We start from the raw sequence: 18,865 nt of genomic DNA on the forward strand, positions 1-18,865 counted from the left end.
GTGGTTATAGAGACAGTAGTGAAGTCTAGTTATAGAGACAGTAGTCTAGTTATAGAGACAGTAGTCTAGTTATAGAGACAGTAGTGTAGTCTAGTTATAGAGACAGTAGTCTAGTTATAGAGACAGTAGTCTAGTTATAGAGACAGTAGTGTAGTCTAGTTATAGAGACAGTAGTGTAGTCTAGTCATAGAGACAGTAGTGTACTCTAGTTATAGAGACAGTAGTGTAGTCTAGTTAGAGACAGTAGTAGTTATAGAAACAGTAGTGTAGTCTAGTTATAGAGACAGTAGTGTAGTCTAGTTATAGAGACAGTAGTGTAGTTATAGAGACAGTAGTGTAGTCTAGTTATAGAGACAGTCGTATAATTATAGAGACAGTAGTGTAGTCTAGTTAGAGACAGTCGTCTAGTTAGAGACAGTAGTGTAGTCTAGTTATAGAGACAGTAGTCTAGTTATAGAGAGTAGTCTAGTTATAGAGACAGTAGTGTAGTCTAGTTATAGAGACAGTAGTGTAGTCTAGTTATAGAGACAGTAGTCTAGTTATAGAGACAGTAGTCTAGTTATAGAGACAGTAGTCTAGTTATAGAGACAGTAGTCTATTTATAGAGACAGTAGTCTAGTTAGAGACAGTAGTGGTTATAGAGACAGTAGTGAAGTCTAGTTATAGAGACAGTAGTCTAGTTATAGAGACAGTAGTCTAGTTATAGAGACAGTAGTGTAGTCTAGTTATAGAGACAGTAGTGGTTATAGAGACAGTAGTGTATTCTAGTTTTGGAGACAGTAGTGTAGTCTAGTTATAGAGACAGTAGTGTAGTCTAGTTATAGAGACAGTAGTGTAGTCTAGTTATAGAGACAGTAGTGTAGTCTAGTTATAGAGACAGTAGTGTAGTCTAGTTATAGAGACAGTAGTGTAGTCTAGTTATAGAGACAGTAGTGTAGTCTAGTTACAGAGACAGTAGTGTTTATAGAGACAGTAGTGTTTATAGAGACAGTAGTGTAGTCTAGTTATAGAGACAGTAGTGTAGTCTAGTTATAGAGACAGTAGTGTAGTCTAGTTATAGAGACAGTAGTGTAGTTATAGAGACAGTAGTCTAGTTATAGAGACAGTAGTCTAGTTATAGAGACAGTAGTCTAGTTATAGAGACAGGAGTGTCGTCTAGTTATAGAGACAGTAGCGTAGTCTAGTTATAGAGACAGTAGTGTAGTTACAGAGACAGTAGTGTAGTTATAGAGACAGTAGTATAGTTATAGAGACAGTAGTGTAGTCTAGTTAGAGACAGTAGTAGTTATAGAGACAGTAGTGTAGTCTAGTTACAGAGAAAGTAGTGTAGTTAGAGACAGTAGTATAGTTATAGAGACAGTAGTGTAGTTATAGAGACAGTAGTGTAGTCTAGTTATAGAGACAGTAGTGTAGTCTAGTTATAGAGACAGTAGTGTAGTCTAGTTATAGAGACAGTAGTGTAGTCTTGTTATAGAGACAGTAGTAGTTATAGAGACAGTAGTGTAGTCTAGTTATAGAGACAGAAGTCTATTTATAGAGACAGTAGTCTAGTTATAGAGACAGTAGTGGTTATAGAGACAGTAGTCTAGTCTTGTTATAGAAACAGTAGTGACTAATTATAGAGACAGTAGTCTAGTTATAGAGACAGTAGTCTAGTTATAGAGACAGTAGTGGTTATAGAGGCAGTAGTGGTTATAGAGACAGTAGTGTAGTCTAGTTATAGAGACAGTAGTGTAGTCTAGTTATAGAGACAGTAGTGTAGTCTAGTTATAGAGACAGTAGTGTAGTCTAGTTATAGAGACAGTAGTGTAGCCTAGTTACAGAGACAGTAGTGTAGCCTAGTTACAGAGACAGTAGTGTAGTCTAGTTACAGAGACAGTAGTGGTTATAGAGACAGTAGTGTTTATAGAGACAGTAGTGTAGTCTAGTTATAGAGACAGTAGTGTAGTCTAGTTATAGAGACAGTAGTGTAGTCTAGTTATAGAGACAGTAGTGTAGTCTAGTTATAGAGACAGTAGTGTAGTCTAGTTATAGAGACAGTAGTGTAGTCTAGTTATAGAGACAGTAGTGACTAATTATAGAGACAGTAGTGTAGTCTAGTTATAGAGACAGTAGTGTAGTCTAGTTACAGAGACAGTAGTGTAGTTAGAGAAAGTAGTGTAGTCTAGTTACAGAGACAGTAGTGTAGTCTAGTTATAGAGACAGTAGTGTAGTTATAGAGACAGTAGTCTAGTTATAGAGACAGTAGTCTAGTTATAGAGACAGTAGTGTAGTCTAGATACAGAGACAGTAGTCTAGTTATAGAGACAGTATTCTAGTTAGAGACAGTAGTGTAGTTACAGAGACAGTAGTGTAGTTATAGAGACAGTAGTATAGTTATAGAGACAGTAGTCTAGTTATAGAGACAGTAGTGTAATCTAGTTAGAGAAAGTAGTAGTTATAGAGACAGTAGTGTAGTCTAGTTAGAGAAAGTAGTAGTTATAGAGACAGTAGTGTAGTCTAGTTACAGAGACAGTAGTGTAGTTATAGAGACAGTAGTCTAGTTACAGAGACAGTAGTGTAGTTACAGAGACAGTAGTGTAGTTATAGAGACAGTAGTGTAGTTATAGAGACAGTAGTGTAGTCTAGTTATAGAGACAGTAGTGTAGTCTAGTTATAGAGACAGTAGTGTAGTCTAGTTACAGAGACAGTAGTGTAGTCTAGTTACAGAGACAGTAGTGTAGTCTAGTTACAGAGACAGTAGTGGTTATAGAGACAGTAGTGTAGTCTAGTTATAGAGACAGTAGTGTAGTCTAGTTATAGAGACAGTAGTGACTAATTATAGAGACAGTAGTGACTAATTATAGAGACAGTAGTGTAGTCTAGTTATAGAGACAGTAGTGTAGTCAAATTATAGAGAAAGTAGTGTAGTCTAGTTACAGAGACAGTAGTGGTTATAGAGACAGTAGTGTAGTCTAGTTATAGAGACAGTAGTGTAGTCTAGTTATAGAGACAGTAGTGTAGTCTAGTTATAGAGACAGTAGTGTAGTCTAGTTATAGAGACAGTAGTGTAGTTATAGAGACAGTAGTCTAGTTATAGAGACAGGAGTGTCGTCTAGTTATAGAGACAGTAGTGTAGTCTAGATACAGAGACAGTATTCTAGTTACAGAGACAGTAGTGTAGTTATAGAGACAGTAGTATAGTTATAGAGACAGTAGTGTAGTTATAGAGACAGTAGTGTAGTCTAGTTAGAGACAGTAGTAGTTATAGAGACAGTAGTGTAGTCTAGTTACAGAGACAGTAGTGTAGTTAGAGACAGTAGTATAGTTATAGAGACAGTAGTGTAGTTATAGAGACAGTTGTGTAGTCTAGTTATAGAGACAGTAGTGTAGTCTAGTTATAGAGACAGTAGTGTAGTCTAGTTATAGAGACAGTAGTGTAGTCTAGTTATAGAGACAGTAGTGTAGTCTAGTTATAGAGACAGTAGTAGTTATAGAGACAGTAGTGTAGTCTAGTTATAGAGACAGTAGTCTAGTTATAGAGACAGTAGTGTAGTCTAGTTATAGAGACAGTAGTGTAGTCTAGTTATAGAGACAGTAGTCTAGTTATAGAGACAGTAGTCTAGTTATAGAGACAGTAGTCTAGTTATAGAGACAGTAGTCTATTTATAGAGACAGTAGTCTAGTTAGAGACAGTAGTGGTTATAGAGACAGTAGTGAAGTCTAGTTATAGAGACAGTAGTCTAGTTATAGAGACAGTAGTCTAGTTATAGAGACAGTAGTGTAGTCTAGTTATAGAGACAGTAGTCTAGTTATAGAGACAGTAGTCTAGTTATAGAGACAGTAGTGTAGTCTAGTTATAGAGACAGTAGTGTAGTCTAGTCATAGAGACAGTAGTGTACTCTAGTTATAGAGACAGTAGTGTAGTCTAGTTAGAGACAGTAGTAGTTATAGAAACAGTAGTGTAGTCTAGTTATAGAGACAGTAGTGTAGTCTAGTTATAGAGACAGTAGTGTAGTTATAGAGACAGTAGTGTAGTCTAGTTATAGAGACAGTCGTATAATTATAGAGACAGTAGTGTAGTCTAGTTAGAGACAGTCGTCTAGTTAGAGACAGTAGTGTAGTCTAGTTATAGAGACAGTAGTCTAGTTATAGAGAGTAGTCTAGTTATAGAGACAGTAGTGTAGTCTAGTTATAGAGACAGTAGTGTAGTCTAGTTATAGAGACAGTAGTCTAGTTATAGAGACAGTAGTCTAGTTATAGAGACAGTAGTCTAGTTATAGAGACAGTAGTCTATTTATAGAGACAGTAGTCTAGTTAGAGACAGTAGTGGTTATAGAGACAGTAGTGAAGTCTAGTTATAGAGACAGTAGTCTAGTTATAGAGACAGTAGTCTAGTTATAGAGACAGTAGTGTAGTCTAGTTATAGAGACAGTAGTGGTTATAGAGACAGTAGTGTATTCTAGTTTTGGAGACAGTAGTGTAGTCTAGTTATAGAGACAGTAGTGTAGTCTAGTTATAGAGACAGTAGTGGTTATAGAGACAGCAGTGTAGTCTAGTTATAGAGACATTAGTGTAGTCTAGTTATAGAGACAGTAGTGTAGTCTAGTTAGAGACAGTAGTAGTTATAGAAACAGTAGTGTAGTCTAGTTATAGAGACAGTAGTGTAGTCTAGTTATAGAGACAGTAGTGGTTATAGAGACAGCAGTGTAGTCTAGTTATAGAGACAGTAGTGTAGTCTAGTTATAGAGACAGTAGTGTAGTCTAGTTATAGAGACAGTAGTGTAGTCTAGTTAGAGACAGTAGTAGTTATAGAAACAGTAGTGTAGTCTAGTTATAGAGACAGTAGTGTAGTTATAGAGACAGTAGTGTAGTCTAGTTATAGAGACAGTCGTCTAGTTATAGAGACAGTAGTGTAGTCTAGTTATAGAGACAGTCGTCTAGTTAGAAACAGTAGTGTAGTCTAGTTATAGAGACAGTAGTCTAGTTATAGAGACAGTAGTCTAGTTATAGAGACAGTAGTGTAGTCTAGTTATAGAGACAGTAGTGTAGTCTAGTCATAGAGACAGTAGTGTAGTCTAGTTATAGAGACAGTAGTGTAGTCTAGTTAGAGACAGTAGTAGTTATAGAAACAGTAGTGTAGTCTAGTTATAGAGACAGTAGTGTAGTCTAGTTATAGAGACAGTAGTGTAGTTATAGAGACAGTAGTGTAGTCTAGTTATAGAGACAGTCGTATAATTATAGAGACAGTAGTGTAGTCTAGTTAGAGACAGTCGTCTAGTTAGAGACAGTAGTGTAGTCTAGTTATAGAGACAGTAGTCTAGTTATAGAGAGTAGTCTAGTTATAGAGACAGTAGTGTAGTCTAGTTATAGAGACAGTAGTCTAGTTATAGAGACAGTAGTCTAGTTATAGAGACAGTAGTCTAGTTATAGAGACAGTAGTCTATTTATAGAGACAGTAGTCTAGTTAGAGACAGTAGTGGTTATAGAGACAGTAGTGAAGTCTAGTTATAGAGACAGTAGTCTAGTTATAGAGACAGTAGTGTAGTCTAGTTATAGAGACAGTAGTGTAGTCTAGTTATAGAGACAGTAGTCTAGTTATAGAGACAGTAGTCTACTTATAGAGACAGTAGTGTAGTCTAGTCATAGAGACAGTAGTGTACTCTAGTTATAGAGACAGTAGTGTAGTCTAGTTAGAGACAGTAGTAGTTATAGAAACAGTAGTGTAGTCTAGTTATAGAGACAGTAGTGTAGTCTAGTTATAGAGACAGTAGTGTAGTTATAGAGACAGTAGTGTAGTCTAGTTATAGAGACAGTCGTATAATTATAGAGACAGTAGTGTAGTCTAGTTAGAGACAGTCGTCTAGTTAGAGACAGTAGTGTAGTCTAGTTATAGAGACAGTAGTCTAGTTATAGAGAGTAGTCTAGTTATAGAGACAGTAGTGTAGTCTAGTTATAGAGACAGTAGTGTAGTCTAGTTATAGAGACAGTAGTCTAGTTATAGAGACAGTAGTCTAGTTATAGAGACAGTAGTCTAGTTATAGAGACAGTAGTCTATTTATAGAGACAGTAGTCTAGTTAGAGACAGTAGTGGTTATAGAGACAGTAGTGAAGTCTAGTTATAGAGACAGTAGTCTAGTTATAGAGACAGTAGTCTAGTTATAGAGACAGTAGTGTAGTCTAGTTATAGAGACAGTAGTGGTTATAGAGACAGTAGTGTATTCTAGTTTTGGAGACAGTAGTGTAGTCTAGTTATAGAGACAGTAGTGTAGTCTAGTTATAGAGACAGTAGTGTAGTCTAGTTATAGAGACAGTAGTGTAGTCTAGTTATAGAGACAGTAGTGTAGTCTAGTTATAGAGACAGTAGTGTAGTCTAGTTATAGAGACAGTAGTGTAGTCTAGTTACAGAGACAGTAGTGTTTATAGAGACAGTAGTGTTTATAGAGACAGTAGTGTAGTCTAGTTATAGAGACAGTAGTGTAGTCTAGTTATAGAGACAGTAGTGTAGTTATAGAGACAGTAGTCTAGTTATAGAGACAGTAGTCTAGTTATAGAGACAGTAGTCTAGTTATAGAGACAGGAGTGTCGTCTAGTTATAGAGACAGTAGCGTAGTCTAGTTATAGAGACAGTAGTGTAGTTACAGAGACAGTAGTGTAGTTATAGAGACAGTAGTATAGTTATAGAGACAGTAGTGTAGTCTAGTTAGAGACAGTAGTAGTTATAGAGACAGTAGTGTAGTCTAGTTACAGAGAAAGTAGTGTAGTTAGAGACAGTAGTATAGTTATAGAGACAGTAGTGTAGTTATAGAGACAGTAGTGTAGTCTAGTTATAGAGACAGTAGTGTAGTCTAGTTATAGAGACAGTAGTGTAGTCTAGTTATAGAGACAGTAGTGTAGTCTTGTTATAGAGACAGTAGTAGTTATAGAGACAGTAGTGTAGTCTAGTTATAGAGACAGAAGTCTATTTATAGAGACAGTAGTCTAGTTATAGAGACAGTAGTGGTTATAGAGACAGTAGTCTAGTCTTGTTATAGAAACAGTAGTGACTAATTATAGAGACAGTAGTCTAGTTATAGAGACAGTAGTCTAGTTATAGAGACAGTAGTGGTTATAGAGGCAGTAGTGGTTATAGAGACAGTAGTGTAGTCTAGTTATAGAGACAGTAGTGTAGTCTAGTTATAGAGACAGTAGTGTAGTCTAGTTATAGAGACAGTAGTGTAGTCTAGTTATAGAGACAGTAGTGTAGTCTAGTTATAGAGACAGTAGTGTAGCCTAGTTACAGAGACAGTAGTGTAGTCTAGTTACAGAGACAGTAGTGGTTATAGAGACAGTAGTGTTTATAGAGACAGTAGTGTAGTCTAGTTATAGAGACAGTAGTGTAGTCTAGTTATAGAGACAGTAGTGTAGTCTAGTTATAGAGACAGTAGTGTAGTCTAGTTATAGAGACAGTAGTGTAGTCTAGTTATAGAGACAGTAGTGTAGTCTAGTTATAGAGACAGTAGTGACTAATTATAGAGACAGTAGTGTAGTCTAGTTATAGAGACAGTAGTGTAGTCTAGTTACAGAGACAGTAGTGTAGTTAGAGAAAGTAGTGTAGTCTAGTTACAGAGACAGTAGTGTAGTCTAGTTATAGAGACAGTAGTGTAGTTATAGAGACAGTAGTCTAGTTATAGAGACAGTAGTCTAGTTATAGAGACAGTAGTGTAGTCTAGATACAGAGACAGTAGTCTAGTTATAGAGACAGTATTCTAGTTAGAGACAGTAGTGTAGTTACAGAGACAGTAGTGTAGTTATAGAGACAGTAGTATAGTTATAGAGACAGTAGTCTAGTTATAGAGACAGTAGTGTAATCTAGTTAGAGAAAGTAGTAGTTATAGAGACAGTAGTGTAGTCTAGTTAGAGAAAGTAGTAGTTATAGAGACAGTAGTGTAGTCTAGTTACAGAGACAGTAGTGTAGTTATAGAGACAGTAGTCTAGTTACAGAGACAGTAGTGTAGTTACAGAGACAGTAGTGTAGTTATAGAGACAGTAGTGTAGTTATAGAGACAGTAGTGTAGTCTAGTTATAGAGACAGTAGTGTAGTCTAGTTATAGAGACAGTAGTGTAGTCTAGTTACAGAGACAGTAGTGTAGTCTAGTTACAGAGACAGTAGTGTAGTCTAGTTACAGAGACAGTAGTGGTTATAGAGACAGTAGTGTAGTCTAGTTATAGAGACAGTAGTGTAGTCTAGTTATAGAGACAGTAGTGACTAATTATAGAGACAGTAGTGACTAATTATAGAGACAGTAGTGTAGTCTAGTTATAGAGACAGTAGTGTAGTCAAATTATAGAGAAAGTAGTGTAGTCTAGTTACAGAGACAGTAGTGGTTATAGAGACAGTAGTGTAGTCTAGTTATAGAGACAGTAGTGTAGTCTAGTTATAGAGACAGTAGTGTAGTTATAGAGACAGTAGTCTAGTTATAGAGACAGGAGTGTCGTCTAGTTATAGAGACAGTAGTGTAGTTATAGAGACAGTAGTATAGTTATAGAGACAGTAGTGTAGTTATAGAGACAGTAGTGTAGTCTAGTTAGAGACAGTAGTAGTTATAGAGACAGTAGTGTAGTCTAGTTACAGAGACAGTAGTGTAGTTAGAGACAGTAGTATAGTTATAGAGACAGTAGTGTAGTTATAGAGACAGTTGTGTAGTCTAGTTATAGAGACAGTAGTGTAGTTATAGAGACAGTAGTGTAGTCTAGTTATAGAGACAGTAGTGTAGTCTAGTTATAGAGACAGTAGTGTAGTCTAGTTATAGAGACAGTAGTAGTTATAGAGACAGTAGTGTAGTCTAGTTATAGAGACAGTAGTAGTTATAGAGACAGTAGTGTAGTCTAGTTATAGAGACAGTAGTCTAGTTATAGAGACAGTAGTGTAGTTATAGAGACAGTAGTGTAGTTATAGAGACAGTAGTGTAGTTATAGAGACAGTAGTGTAGTTATAGAGACAGTAGTCTAGTTATAGAGACAGTAGTGGTTATAGAGACAGTAGTCTAGTCTTGTTATAGAAACAGTAGTGACTAATTATAGAGACAGTAGTCTAGTTATAGAGACAGTAGTCTAGTTATAGAGACAGTAGTGGTTATAGAGACAGTAGTGGTTATAGAGACAGTAGTGTAGTCTAGTAATAGAGACAGTAGTGTAGTCTATTTATAGACAGTAGTGTAGTCTAGTTATAGAGACAGTAGTGTAGTCTAGTTATAGAGACAGTAGTGTAGTCTATTTATAGAGACAGTAGTGTAGTGTAGTTATAGACAGTAGTGTAGTCTAGTTATAGAGACAGTAGTGTAGTCTAGTTATAGAGACAGTAGTGTAGTCTAGTTATAGAGACAGTAGTGTAGTCTAGTTATAGAGACAGTAGTGTAGTCTAGTTACAGAGACAGTAGTGTAGTTAGAGACAGTAGTGTAGTCTAGTTATAGAGACAGTAGTGTAGTCTAGTTACAGAGACAGTAGTGTAGTCTAGTTACAGAGACAGTAGTGTAGTCTAGTTACAGAGACAGTAGTGTAGTCTAGTTACAGAGACAGTAGTGGTTATAGAGACAGTAGTGTAGTCTAGTTATAGAGACAGTAGTGTAGTCTAGTTATAGAGACAGTAGTGACTAATTATAGAGACAGTAGTGTAGTCTAGTTATAGAGACAGTAGTGTAGTCAAATTATAGAGACAGTAGTGTAGTCTAGTTACAGAGACAGTAGTGTAGTCTAGTTATAGAGACAGTAGTGTAGTTATAGAGACAGTAGTCTAGTTATAGAGACAGTAGTCTAGTTATAGAGACAGTAGTGTAGTCTAGATACAGAGACAGTAGTCTAGTTATAGAGACAGTATTCTAGTTAGAGACAGTAGTGTAGTTACAGAGACAGTAGTGTAGTTATAGAGACAGTAGTATAGTTATAGAGACAGTAGTCTAGTTATAGAGACAGTAGTGTAGTTATAGAGACAGTAGTGTAGTCTAGTTATAGAGGCAGTAGTGTAGTCTAGTTATAGAGGCAGTAGTGTAGTCTACTTATAGAGACAGTAGTGTAGTCTAGTTAGAGACAGTAGTGTAGTCTAGTTATAGAGACAGTAGTGTAGTCTAGTTATAGAGACAGTAGTGTAGTCTAGTTATAGAGACAGTAGTGTAGTCTAGTTACAGAGACAGTAGTGTAGTCTAGTTACAGAGACAGTAGTGTAGTCTAGTTACAGAGACAGTAGTGGTTATAGAGACAGTAGTGTAGTCTAGTTATAGAGACAGTAGTGACTAATTATAGAGACAGTAGTGTAGTCTAGTTATAGAGACAGTAGTGTAGTCTAGTTACAGAGACAGTAGTGTAGTTAGAGAAAGTAGTGTAGTCTAGTTACAGAGACAGTAGTGTAGTCTAGTTATAGAGACAGTAGTGTAGTTATAGAGACAGTAGTGTAGTTATAGAGACAGTAGTCTAGTTATAGAGACAGTAGTCTAGTTATAGAGACAGTAGTCTAGTTATAGAGACAGTAGTGTAGTTATAGAGACAGTAGTGTAGTCTAGATACAGAGACAGTAGTGTAGTCTAGTTATAGAGACAGTAGTGTAGTCTAGTTAGAGACAGTAGTGTAGTCTAGTTATAGAGACAGTACTAGTTATAGAGGCAGTAGTGTAGTCTAGTTATAGAGACAGTAGTGTAGTCTAGTTATAGAGACAGTAATGTAGTCTAGTTATAGAGACAGTAGTCTAGTTATAGAGACAGTAGTGTAGTCTAGTTATAGAGACAGTAGTGTAGTCTAGTTATAGAGACAGTAGTCTAGTTATAGAGAGAGTAGTGTAGTCTAGTTATAGAGACAGTAGTGAAGTCTAGTTATAGAGACAGTAGTGTAGTTATAGAGACAGTAGTGTAGTTATAGAGACAGTAGTCTAGTTATAGAAACAGTAGTGGTTATAGAGACAGTAGTCTAGTCTAGTTATCCTGTTAGGGCTAGGGGGCAGTATTTACACGGCCGGATAAAAAAACGTACCCGATTTAATCTGGTTATTACTACTGCCCAGAAACTAGAATATGCATATAATTATTGGCTTTGGATAGAAAACACCCTAAAGTTTCTAAAACTGTTTGAATGGTGTCTGTGAGTATAACAGAACTCATATGGCAGGCAAAAACCTGAGAAGATTCCAAACAGGAAGTGCCCTCTCTGACCATTCCTTGGGCTTCTTGGCTCTGTTTAAAGAAAATTTAGGATCTTTGCTGTAACGTGACACTTCCTACGGCTCCCATAGGCTCTCAGAACCCGGGAAAAAGCTGAATGATGTAATTCCAGCCGCTGGCTGAAAAACTTTAGCGCGTTTGGATGGTGGTCGATCAGAAGGCCATCAGACTGAGGCTCGAGGGGATCTGCTTTTACTTTCTCTCTCTTTGAACGTAAACACGCTTTCCCGGTCGGAATATTATCACTTTTTTACGAGAAAAATGGCATAAAAATTGATTTTAAACAGCGGTTGACATGCTTCGAAGTACGGTAATGGAATATTTTGAATTTTTTTGTCACGAAACGTGTCGGGTGCGTAACCCTTATTTACCCTTTCGGATAGTGTCTTGAACGCACGAACAAAACGCCGATATTTGGATATAACTATGGATTATTTGGGACCAAACCAACATTTGTTATTGAAGTAGAAGTCCTGGGAGTGCATTCTGATGAAGAACAGCAAAGGTAATAACATTTTTCTTATAGTAAATCTGACTTTGGTGAGTGCTAAACTTGCTGGGTGTCTAAATAGCTAGCCCTGTGATGCCGGGCTATCTACTTAGAATATTGCAAAATGTGCTTTCACCAAAAAGCTATTTTAAAATCGGACATATCGAGTGCATAGAGGAGTTCTGTATCTATAATTCTTAAAATAATTGTTATGCTTTTTGTGAACGTTTATCTTGAGTAATTTAGTAAATTTTTTGTAAATTCACCGGAAGTTTGCGGTGGGTATGCTAGTTCTGAACGTCACATGCTAATGTAAAAAGCTGGTTTTTGATATAAATATGAACTTGATTGAACAAAACATGCATGTATTGTATAACATAATGTCCTAAGATTGTCATCTGATGAAGATCATCAAAGGTTAGTACTGCATTTAGCTGAAAAATGGGTGTCTGATTATTTCTGGCTGGGTACTCTGCTGACATAATCTAATGTTTTGCTTTCGTTGTAAAGCCTTTTTGAAATCGGACAGTGTGGTTAGACTAATGAGAGTCTTGTCTTTAAAATGGTGTAAAATAGTCATATGTTTGAGAAATTGAAGTAATAGCATTTCTAAGGTATTTGAATAACGCGCCACGGGATTCAACTGGCTGTTACGTAGGTGAGACGAAATCGTCCCACTGGCCCTAGAGAAGTTATAGAAACAGTAGTGTAGTCTAGTTACAGAGACAGTAGTCTAGTTATAGAGACAGTAGTGTAGTCTAGTTACAGAGACAGTAGTGTAGTCTAGTTACAGAGACAGTAGTGTAGTCTAGTTACAGAGACAGTAGTGTAGTCTAGTTATACAGAAAGTAGTGTAGTTAGAGAGACAGTAGTGTAGTCTAGTTATAGCGACAGTAGTGTAGTCTAGTTATAGAGACAGTAGTGTAGTCTAGTTATAGAGACAGTAGCGTAGTCTAGTTAGAGACAGTAGTGTAGTCTAGTTATAGAGACAGTAGTGACTAGTTATAGAGATAGTAGTCTAGTTATAAAGACAGTAGTGTAGTCTAGTTATAGAGACAGTAGTGCGGTCTAGTTATAGAGACAGTAGTGTAGTCTAGTTATAGAGACAGTAGTGTAGTCTAGTTATAGAGACAGTAGTGACTAATTATAGAGACAGTAGTGACTAATTATAGAGACAGTAGTGACTAATTATAGAGACAGTAGTGTAGTCTAGTTATAGAGACAGTAGTGACTAATTATAGAGACAGTAGTGTAGTCTAGTTATAGAGACAGTAGTGTAGTCTAGTTATAGAGACAGCAGTGACTAATTATAGAGACAGTAGTGACTAATTATAGAGACAGTAGTGTAGTCTAGTTATAGAGACAGTAGTGACTAATTATAGAGACAGTAGTGTAGTCTAGTTATAGAGACAGTAGTGTAGTCTAGTTATAGAGACAGCAGTGACTAATTATAGAGACAGTAGTGACTAATTATAGAGACAGTAGTGTAGTCTAGTTATAGAGACAGTAGTGACTAATTATAGAGACAGTAGTGTAGTCTAGTTATAGAGACAGTAGTGTAGTCTAGTTATAGAGACAGTAGTGTAGTCTAGTTATAGAGACAGTAGTGTAGTCTAGTTATAGAGACAGTAGTGTAGTCTAGTTATAGAGACAGTAGTGTAGTCTAGTTAGACAATGAGGCTGCAGTAGCACCTCTGACTCACCAGGGGGCGTAGGAGGCTGCTATGAAGAAATAGATCACCATTCTGTCACACATGTGGAAACAGTGCTCCACAGACCTAGAGAGATACAGAACATGATTATACATACTGCTGCTATTAACCATATACACTACCTAACCCTAACCTTATACACAGATCGGCAGGTAGACTGGTGGTTAGAGCGTTGGGCCAGTAACCGAAATGTTGCTGGATCGAATCCCAGAGCTGACAAGGTAAAAATCTGTCGTTCTGATCCCTGAAAAAGGCAGTTAACCCACTGTTCCCCGGTAGGCCGTCATTGTAAATAACAATTTGTTCTTAACTGACTTTTCTTTTTTTTATTTTTTATGTGGAAACAACACCCTACCGAGAAATTATTACAGGCTACATACTATCTAACCCTAAACCGCAGTATAGACCATTACTACAACCCATGATAATATCTTTACACTAGAACCACAGAATAACCCTGCAGAGACAAACACTACCATCTCTGTAATGACAACATCATTACATTAATATAACTCGAATCCCCTCTCAGAGAGGGAGAGAGAGAGGGAGAGGGGGGAGAGGGTAGAGAGAGAGAGGGATAGAGAAAAATAAAAAGTGTTTTTGTGTGTGTTTTGTGTGTGCGTGACTGTGTGTGTGTGTACCGTAGGTGGCTTTTCTTCCAGGTCACCGTGTGGAACAGAGTAGAGATGAGGAAGAGGGAGGTGAGCCCCGCCCCATAGAGCCAGGCTGAGACACGCTCCCATTGGTCCTCAGACAGGAAGTGCAGCACAGAGCTGCCCAATAGGCTGGGGATTACCCACAGCTGCAGGAAATAGAACACACACACAAATTGTTCAATTCAACAATGGTGGTCCTTTGTAGCTCAGTGGGTTCAACTCCCAGGACCACCCAAACATAACACGGTGGTCCTCTGTTGGTTCAACTCCCAGGACCACCCAAACATAACATGTATGCACACATGACTGTTAGTCGCTTTGGACAAACGTGTCTGCTAACTGGCATTGTTAGATTATAATCATGATTATAATAATTATTATTTTATGTGTGTTACTGTGTGTTACTGTGTGTCAGTGGCAGTGTGTGTCTTATTGTGTGTGTGTGTCTCATTGTGTGTGTGTTTGTTTCGGTGTGTATGTATGTATGTATTTGTGTTTGTATGTGTGTGTTTTTATGTGTTTTTATGTGTATATGTTCGTGTGTTTCTCTGTGTGTGTGTGTGTGTGTGTCTCACCGCGTGTGTAGCACAGTTTGCAGCATGTTCATAGTCTGTGGGTTGATACCTCTTATTGGACGGAACTCTGTTATTCATAAATCTGGAATTCAGAACAGACAACAAACAGAACAATCAGCGTTCTGCCTCGTTCTGACAGTAACATCACTGACTACATGTTATTAAATGTTACTCCTCGTTCATACAGTAACATCACTGACTACATGTTATTAAATGTTACTCCTCGTTCATACAGTAACATCACTGACTACATGTTATTAAATGTTACTCCTCGTTCATACAGTAACATCACTGACTACATGTTATTAAATGTTACTCCTCGTTCATACAGTAACATCACTGACTACATGTTATTAAATGTTACTCCTCGTTCATACAGTAACATCACTGACTACATGTTATTAAATGTTACTCCTCGTTCATACAGTAACATCACTGACTACATGTTATTAAATGTTACTCCTCGTTCATACAGTAACATCACTGACTACATGTTATTAAATGTTACTCCTCGTTCATACAGTAACATCACTGACTACATGTTATTAAATGTTACTCCTCGTTCTGACAGTAACATCACTGACTACATGTTATTAAATGTTACTCCTCGTTCATACAGTAACATCACTGACTACATGTTATTAAATGTTACTCCTCGTTCTGACAGTAACATCACTGACTACATGTTATTAAATGTTACTCCTCGTTCATACAGTAACATCACTGACTACATGTTATTAAATGTTACTCCTCGTTCATACAGTAACATCACTGACTACATGTTATTAAATGTTACTCCTCGTTCATACAGTAACATCACTGACTACATGTTATTAAATGTTACTCCTCGTTCATACAGTAACATCACTGACTACATGTTATTAAATGTTACTCCTCGTTCTGACAGTAACATCACTGACTACATGTTATTAAATGTTACTCCTCGTTCTGACAGTAACATCACTGACTAAATGTTATTAAATGTTACTCCTCGTTCATACAGTAACATCACTGACTACATGTTATTAAATGTTACTCCTCGTTCTGACAGTAACATCACTGACTACATGTTATTAAATGTTACTCCTCGTTCTGACAGTAACATCACTGACTACATGTTATTAAATGTTACTCCTCAGAGAGAATAAAGTAGACGGCATCGGTCAAAATCGTGATTTATGACCCTTTGTCCGGATGATGCCTACATGCCCAAATAAGGGCATCTGGTCAGGACATCCTGGCGGGAAGGTGTCACGTGGTTAGGGCCATATAGTTGCATCCTGTTCTGTCTCGTGTTAGAGTGTGTGTTATTTTAAATCTATATTGCATCTATTTCTTTGAAGTTGTCATGATGATTGATGTGTAGGGACCTCGTTGAGCTGGGGGGGGGGGGTTGTGTTTGAACATTTCAAAGAAGATGGCTCCACACCCCACCTATTTTATTGCTCTTAGGGTTGTTGTCTATGAAGTAGGAATGTCCGGGGGGGGGATTGTGTTGGAGGCAGCCTTATAAATAAGACCCAGAACAACACATGCGGCCCCAGAACACTAAACAAGATTTTAAAAATAAACATGGATTTTGTGATCAGTGGCAAAGCAGTGATGACCGTAACAATGGAAGCAGGACCGCGGCTGAAACATAGAGAAAAGGCCCAGTAAAAAGCAACAATATACGATGCGCCAAAAAAGCGTTTTTTCACAGGGTGAAAATACAGAGAAAGAATGGACTTCCTTGCGGCTGCGTGGAGTTCTATATCAGCAACGAGGAAACCCGCAACCAAAACATTCGTGATGGTGGCCTGACTGGGGATTTCAGGTTGCGCATGCTTATTCCTTTTAAAAGTTGGGATCTAATGGAATTGAAAATGTTAGAGTTGTTGGACGCTCTTTTTGTACAGAACCAACAGTGGCAGAGCATTGTTCGGCTAAGGAAGTACATAATATACTGCTCCAAAAAATAAAGGGAACACTTAAACAACACATCCTAGATCTGAATGAAAGAAATAATCTTATTAAATACTTTTTTCTTTACATAGTTGAATGTGCTGACAACAAAATCACACAAAAAGAATCAATGGAAATCCAATTTATCAACCCATGGAGGTCTGGATTTGGAGTCACACTCAAAATTAAAGTGGAAAACCACACTACAGGCTGATCCAACTTTGATGTAATGTCCTTAAAACAAGTCAAAATGAGGCTCAGTAGTGTGTGTGGCCTCCACGTGCCTGTATGACCTCCCTACAACGCCTGGGCATGCTCCTGATGAGGTGGCGGATGGTCTCCTGAGGGATCTCCTCCCAGACCTGGACTAAAGCATCTGCCAACTCCTGGACAGTCTGTGGTGCAACGTGGCGTTGGTGGATGGAGCGAGACATGATGTCCCAGATGTGCTCAATTGGATTCAGGTCTGGGGAACGGGCGGGCCAGTCCATAGCATCAATGCCTTCCTCTTGCTGGAACTGCTGACACACTCCAGCCACATGAGGTCTAGCATTGTCTTGCATTAGGAGGAACCCAGGGCCAACCGCACCAGCATATGGTCTCACAAGGGGTCTGAGGATCTCATCTCGGTACCTAATGGCAGTCAGGCTACCTCTGGCGAGCACATGGAGGGCTGTGCGGCCCCCCAAAGAAATGCCACCCCACACCATGACTGACCCACCGCCAAACCGGTCATGCTGTAGGATGTTGCAGGCAGCAGAACGTTCTCCACGGCGTCTCCAGACTCTGTCACGTGCTCATTGTGAACCTGCTTTCATCTGTGAAGAGCACAGGGCGCCAGTGGCAAATTTGCCAATCTTGGTGTTCTCTGGCAAAGGCCAAACATCCTGCACGGTGTTGGGCTGTAAGCACAACCCCCACCTGTGGACGCCGGGCCCTCATACCACCCCTCATGGAGTCTGTTTCTGACTGTTTGAGCAGACACATGCACATTTGTGGCCTGCTGGAGGTCATTTTGCAGGGCTCTGGCAGTGCTTCTCCTGCTCCTCCTTGCACAAAGGCGGAGGTAGCGGTCCTGCTGCTGGGTTGTTGCCCTCCTATGGCCTCCTCCACATCTCCTGATGTACTGGCCTGTCTCCTGGTAGCGCCTCCATGCTCTGGACACTACGCTGACAGACACAGCAAACCTTCTTGCCACAGCTCGCATTGATGTGCCATCCTGGATGAGCTGCACTACCCGAGACACTTGTGTGGGTTGTAGACTCCGTCTCATGCTACCACAAGAGTGAAAGCACCGCCAGCATTCAAAAGTGACCAAAACATCAGCCAGGAAGCATAGGAACTGAAAAGTGGTCTGTGGTCCCCACCTGCAGAACCACTCCTTTGTTGGGGGTGTCTTGCTAATTGCCTATAATTTCCACCTGTTGTCTATTCCATTTGCACAACAGCATGTGAAATTTATTGTCAATCAGTGTTGCTTCCTAAGTGGACAGTTTGATTTCACAGAAGTGTGATTGACTTGGAGTTACATTGTGTTGTTTAAGTGTTCCCTTTATTTTTTTGAGCAGTGTATATGAATCCTGAGGATTATGATTCAAAGGAACCCCAAGAAGGATCATCCTCAGAAGGGTCAGCCCCCGAAGAAAACTAAGTACGCGGCTGCGTTAACTACGCCCTGACCCCCAAAGGACTGGTTCAACAATAAAAGGAGGTCCCTTAAAGCCTCCGGTTCTTCATTTCAGCATATACCATGGATATTCCTACAACATACCTGGACTCTGATACAGTCCTTAGGGTCTGGCCCCCATGACGTATGCCTCGCAGCCAACCATTCTACTCCCCCCAGCCAAGACTCCCCCAGCCTACATGAACTGAAGGAGGCGATCTACATCCACGAGAAACTCAAAGAAATCCAACACACCCTGGTGGACGACAACAAATACAGGGAAGCTGTGGTGGCGGATGTGATGACTTTCTGGCTCAACAAAAGCCAAGAGAACGAATGACAATACACTTTTGTTATTTAGATGTAAAGCAATGGGGAACTATATACATACGATGTTAGATAGAATAAATACGTTTTTTCTTTTGAGAGAACTTACAAATGTGACGCATCAAATTATTGAAAATAAAGTGAACAATGTATCGTTCTGCACAACCCATAACACATGGGCTAATGTAGAGCGTGTGCTAAAAATGGAGCAAATCATGAATCATGTACGACATACGGGCGAGAGTCTACAATGGGCACAACTGGTCTCCCGTCTTGTGGATGAGTCTACAATGGGCACAACTGGTCTCCCGTCTTGTGGATGATTCTAC

General features: G+C 38.6%; 1 protein-coding gene across 1 annotated transcript in view; it reads right to left on the bottom strand.

Moving 5' to 3' along the window:
• Nucleotides 1-18,865, bottom strand: part of LOC115183501 (monocyte to macrophage differentiation factor 2) — a 49,256-nt gene that overhangs the window by 8,803 nt on the left and 21,588 nt on the right. The window contains exons 2-4 of the mRNA XM_029744707.1: nucleotides 14,600-14,681; nucleotides 14,010-14,170; nucleotides 13,360-13,434 (exon numbers count right to left, since the gene is read on the bottom strand). Coding sequence (XP_029600567.1) covers nucleotides 13,360-13,434; nucleotides 14,010-14,170; nucleotides 14,600-14,681 — 318 coding nt within the window. The remainder of the gene's footprint in view (nucleotides 1-13,359; nucleotides 13,435-14,009; nucleotides 14,171-14,599; nucleotides 14,682-18,865) is intronic.

This window comes from Salmo trutta, unplaced genomic scaffold (genome assembly GCF_901001165.1).
Source record: "Salmo trutta unplaced genomic scaffold, fSalTru1.1, whole genome shotgun sequence".
Classification (NCBI taxonomy): Eukaryota; Metazoa; Chordata; class Actinopteri; order Salmoniformes; family Salmonidae; genus Salmo; species Salmo trutta.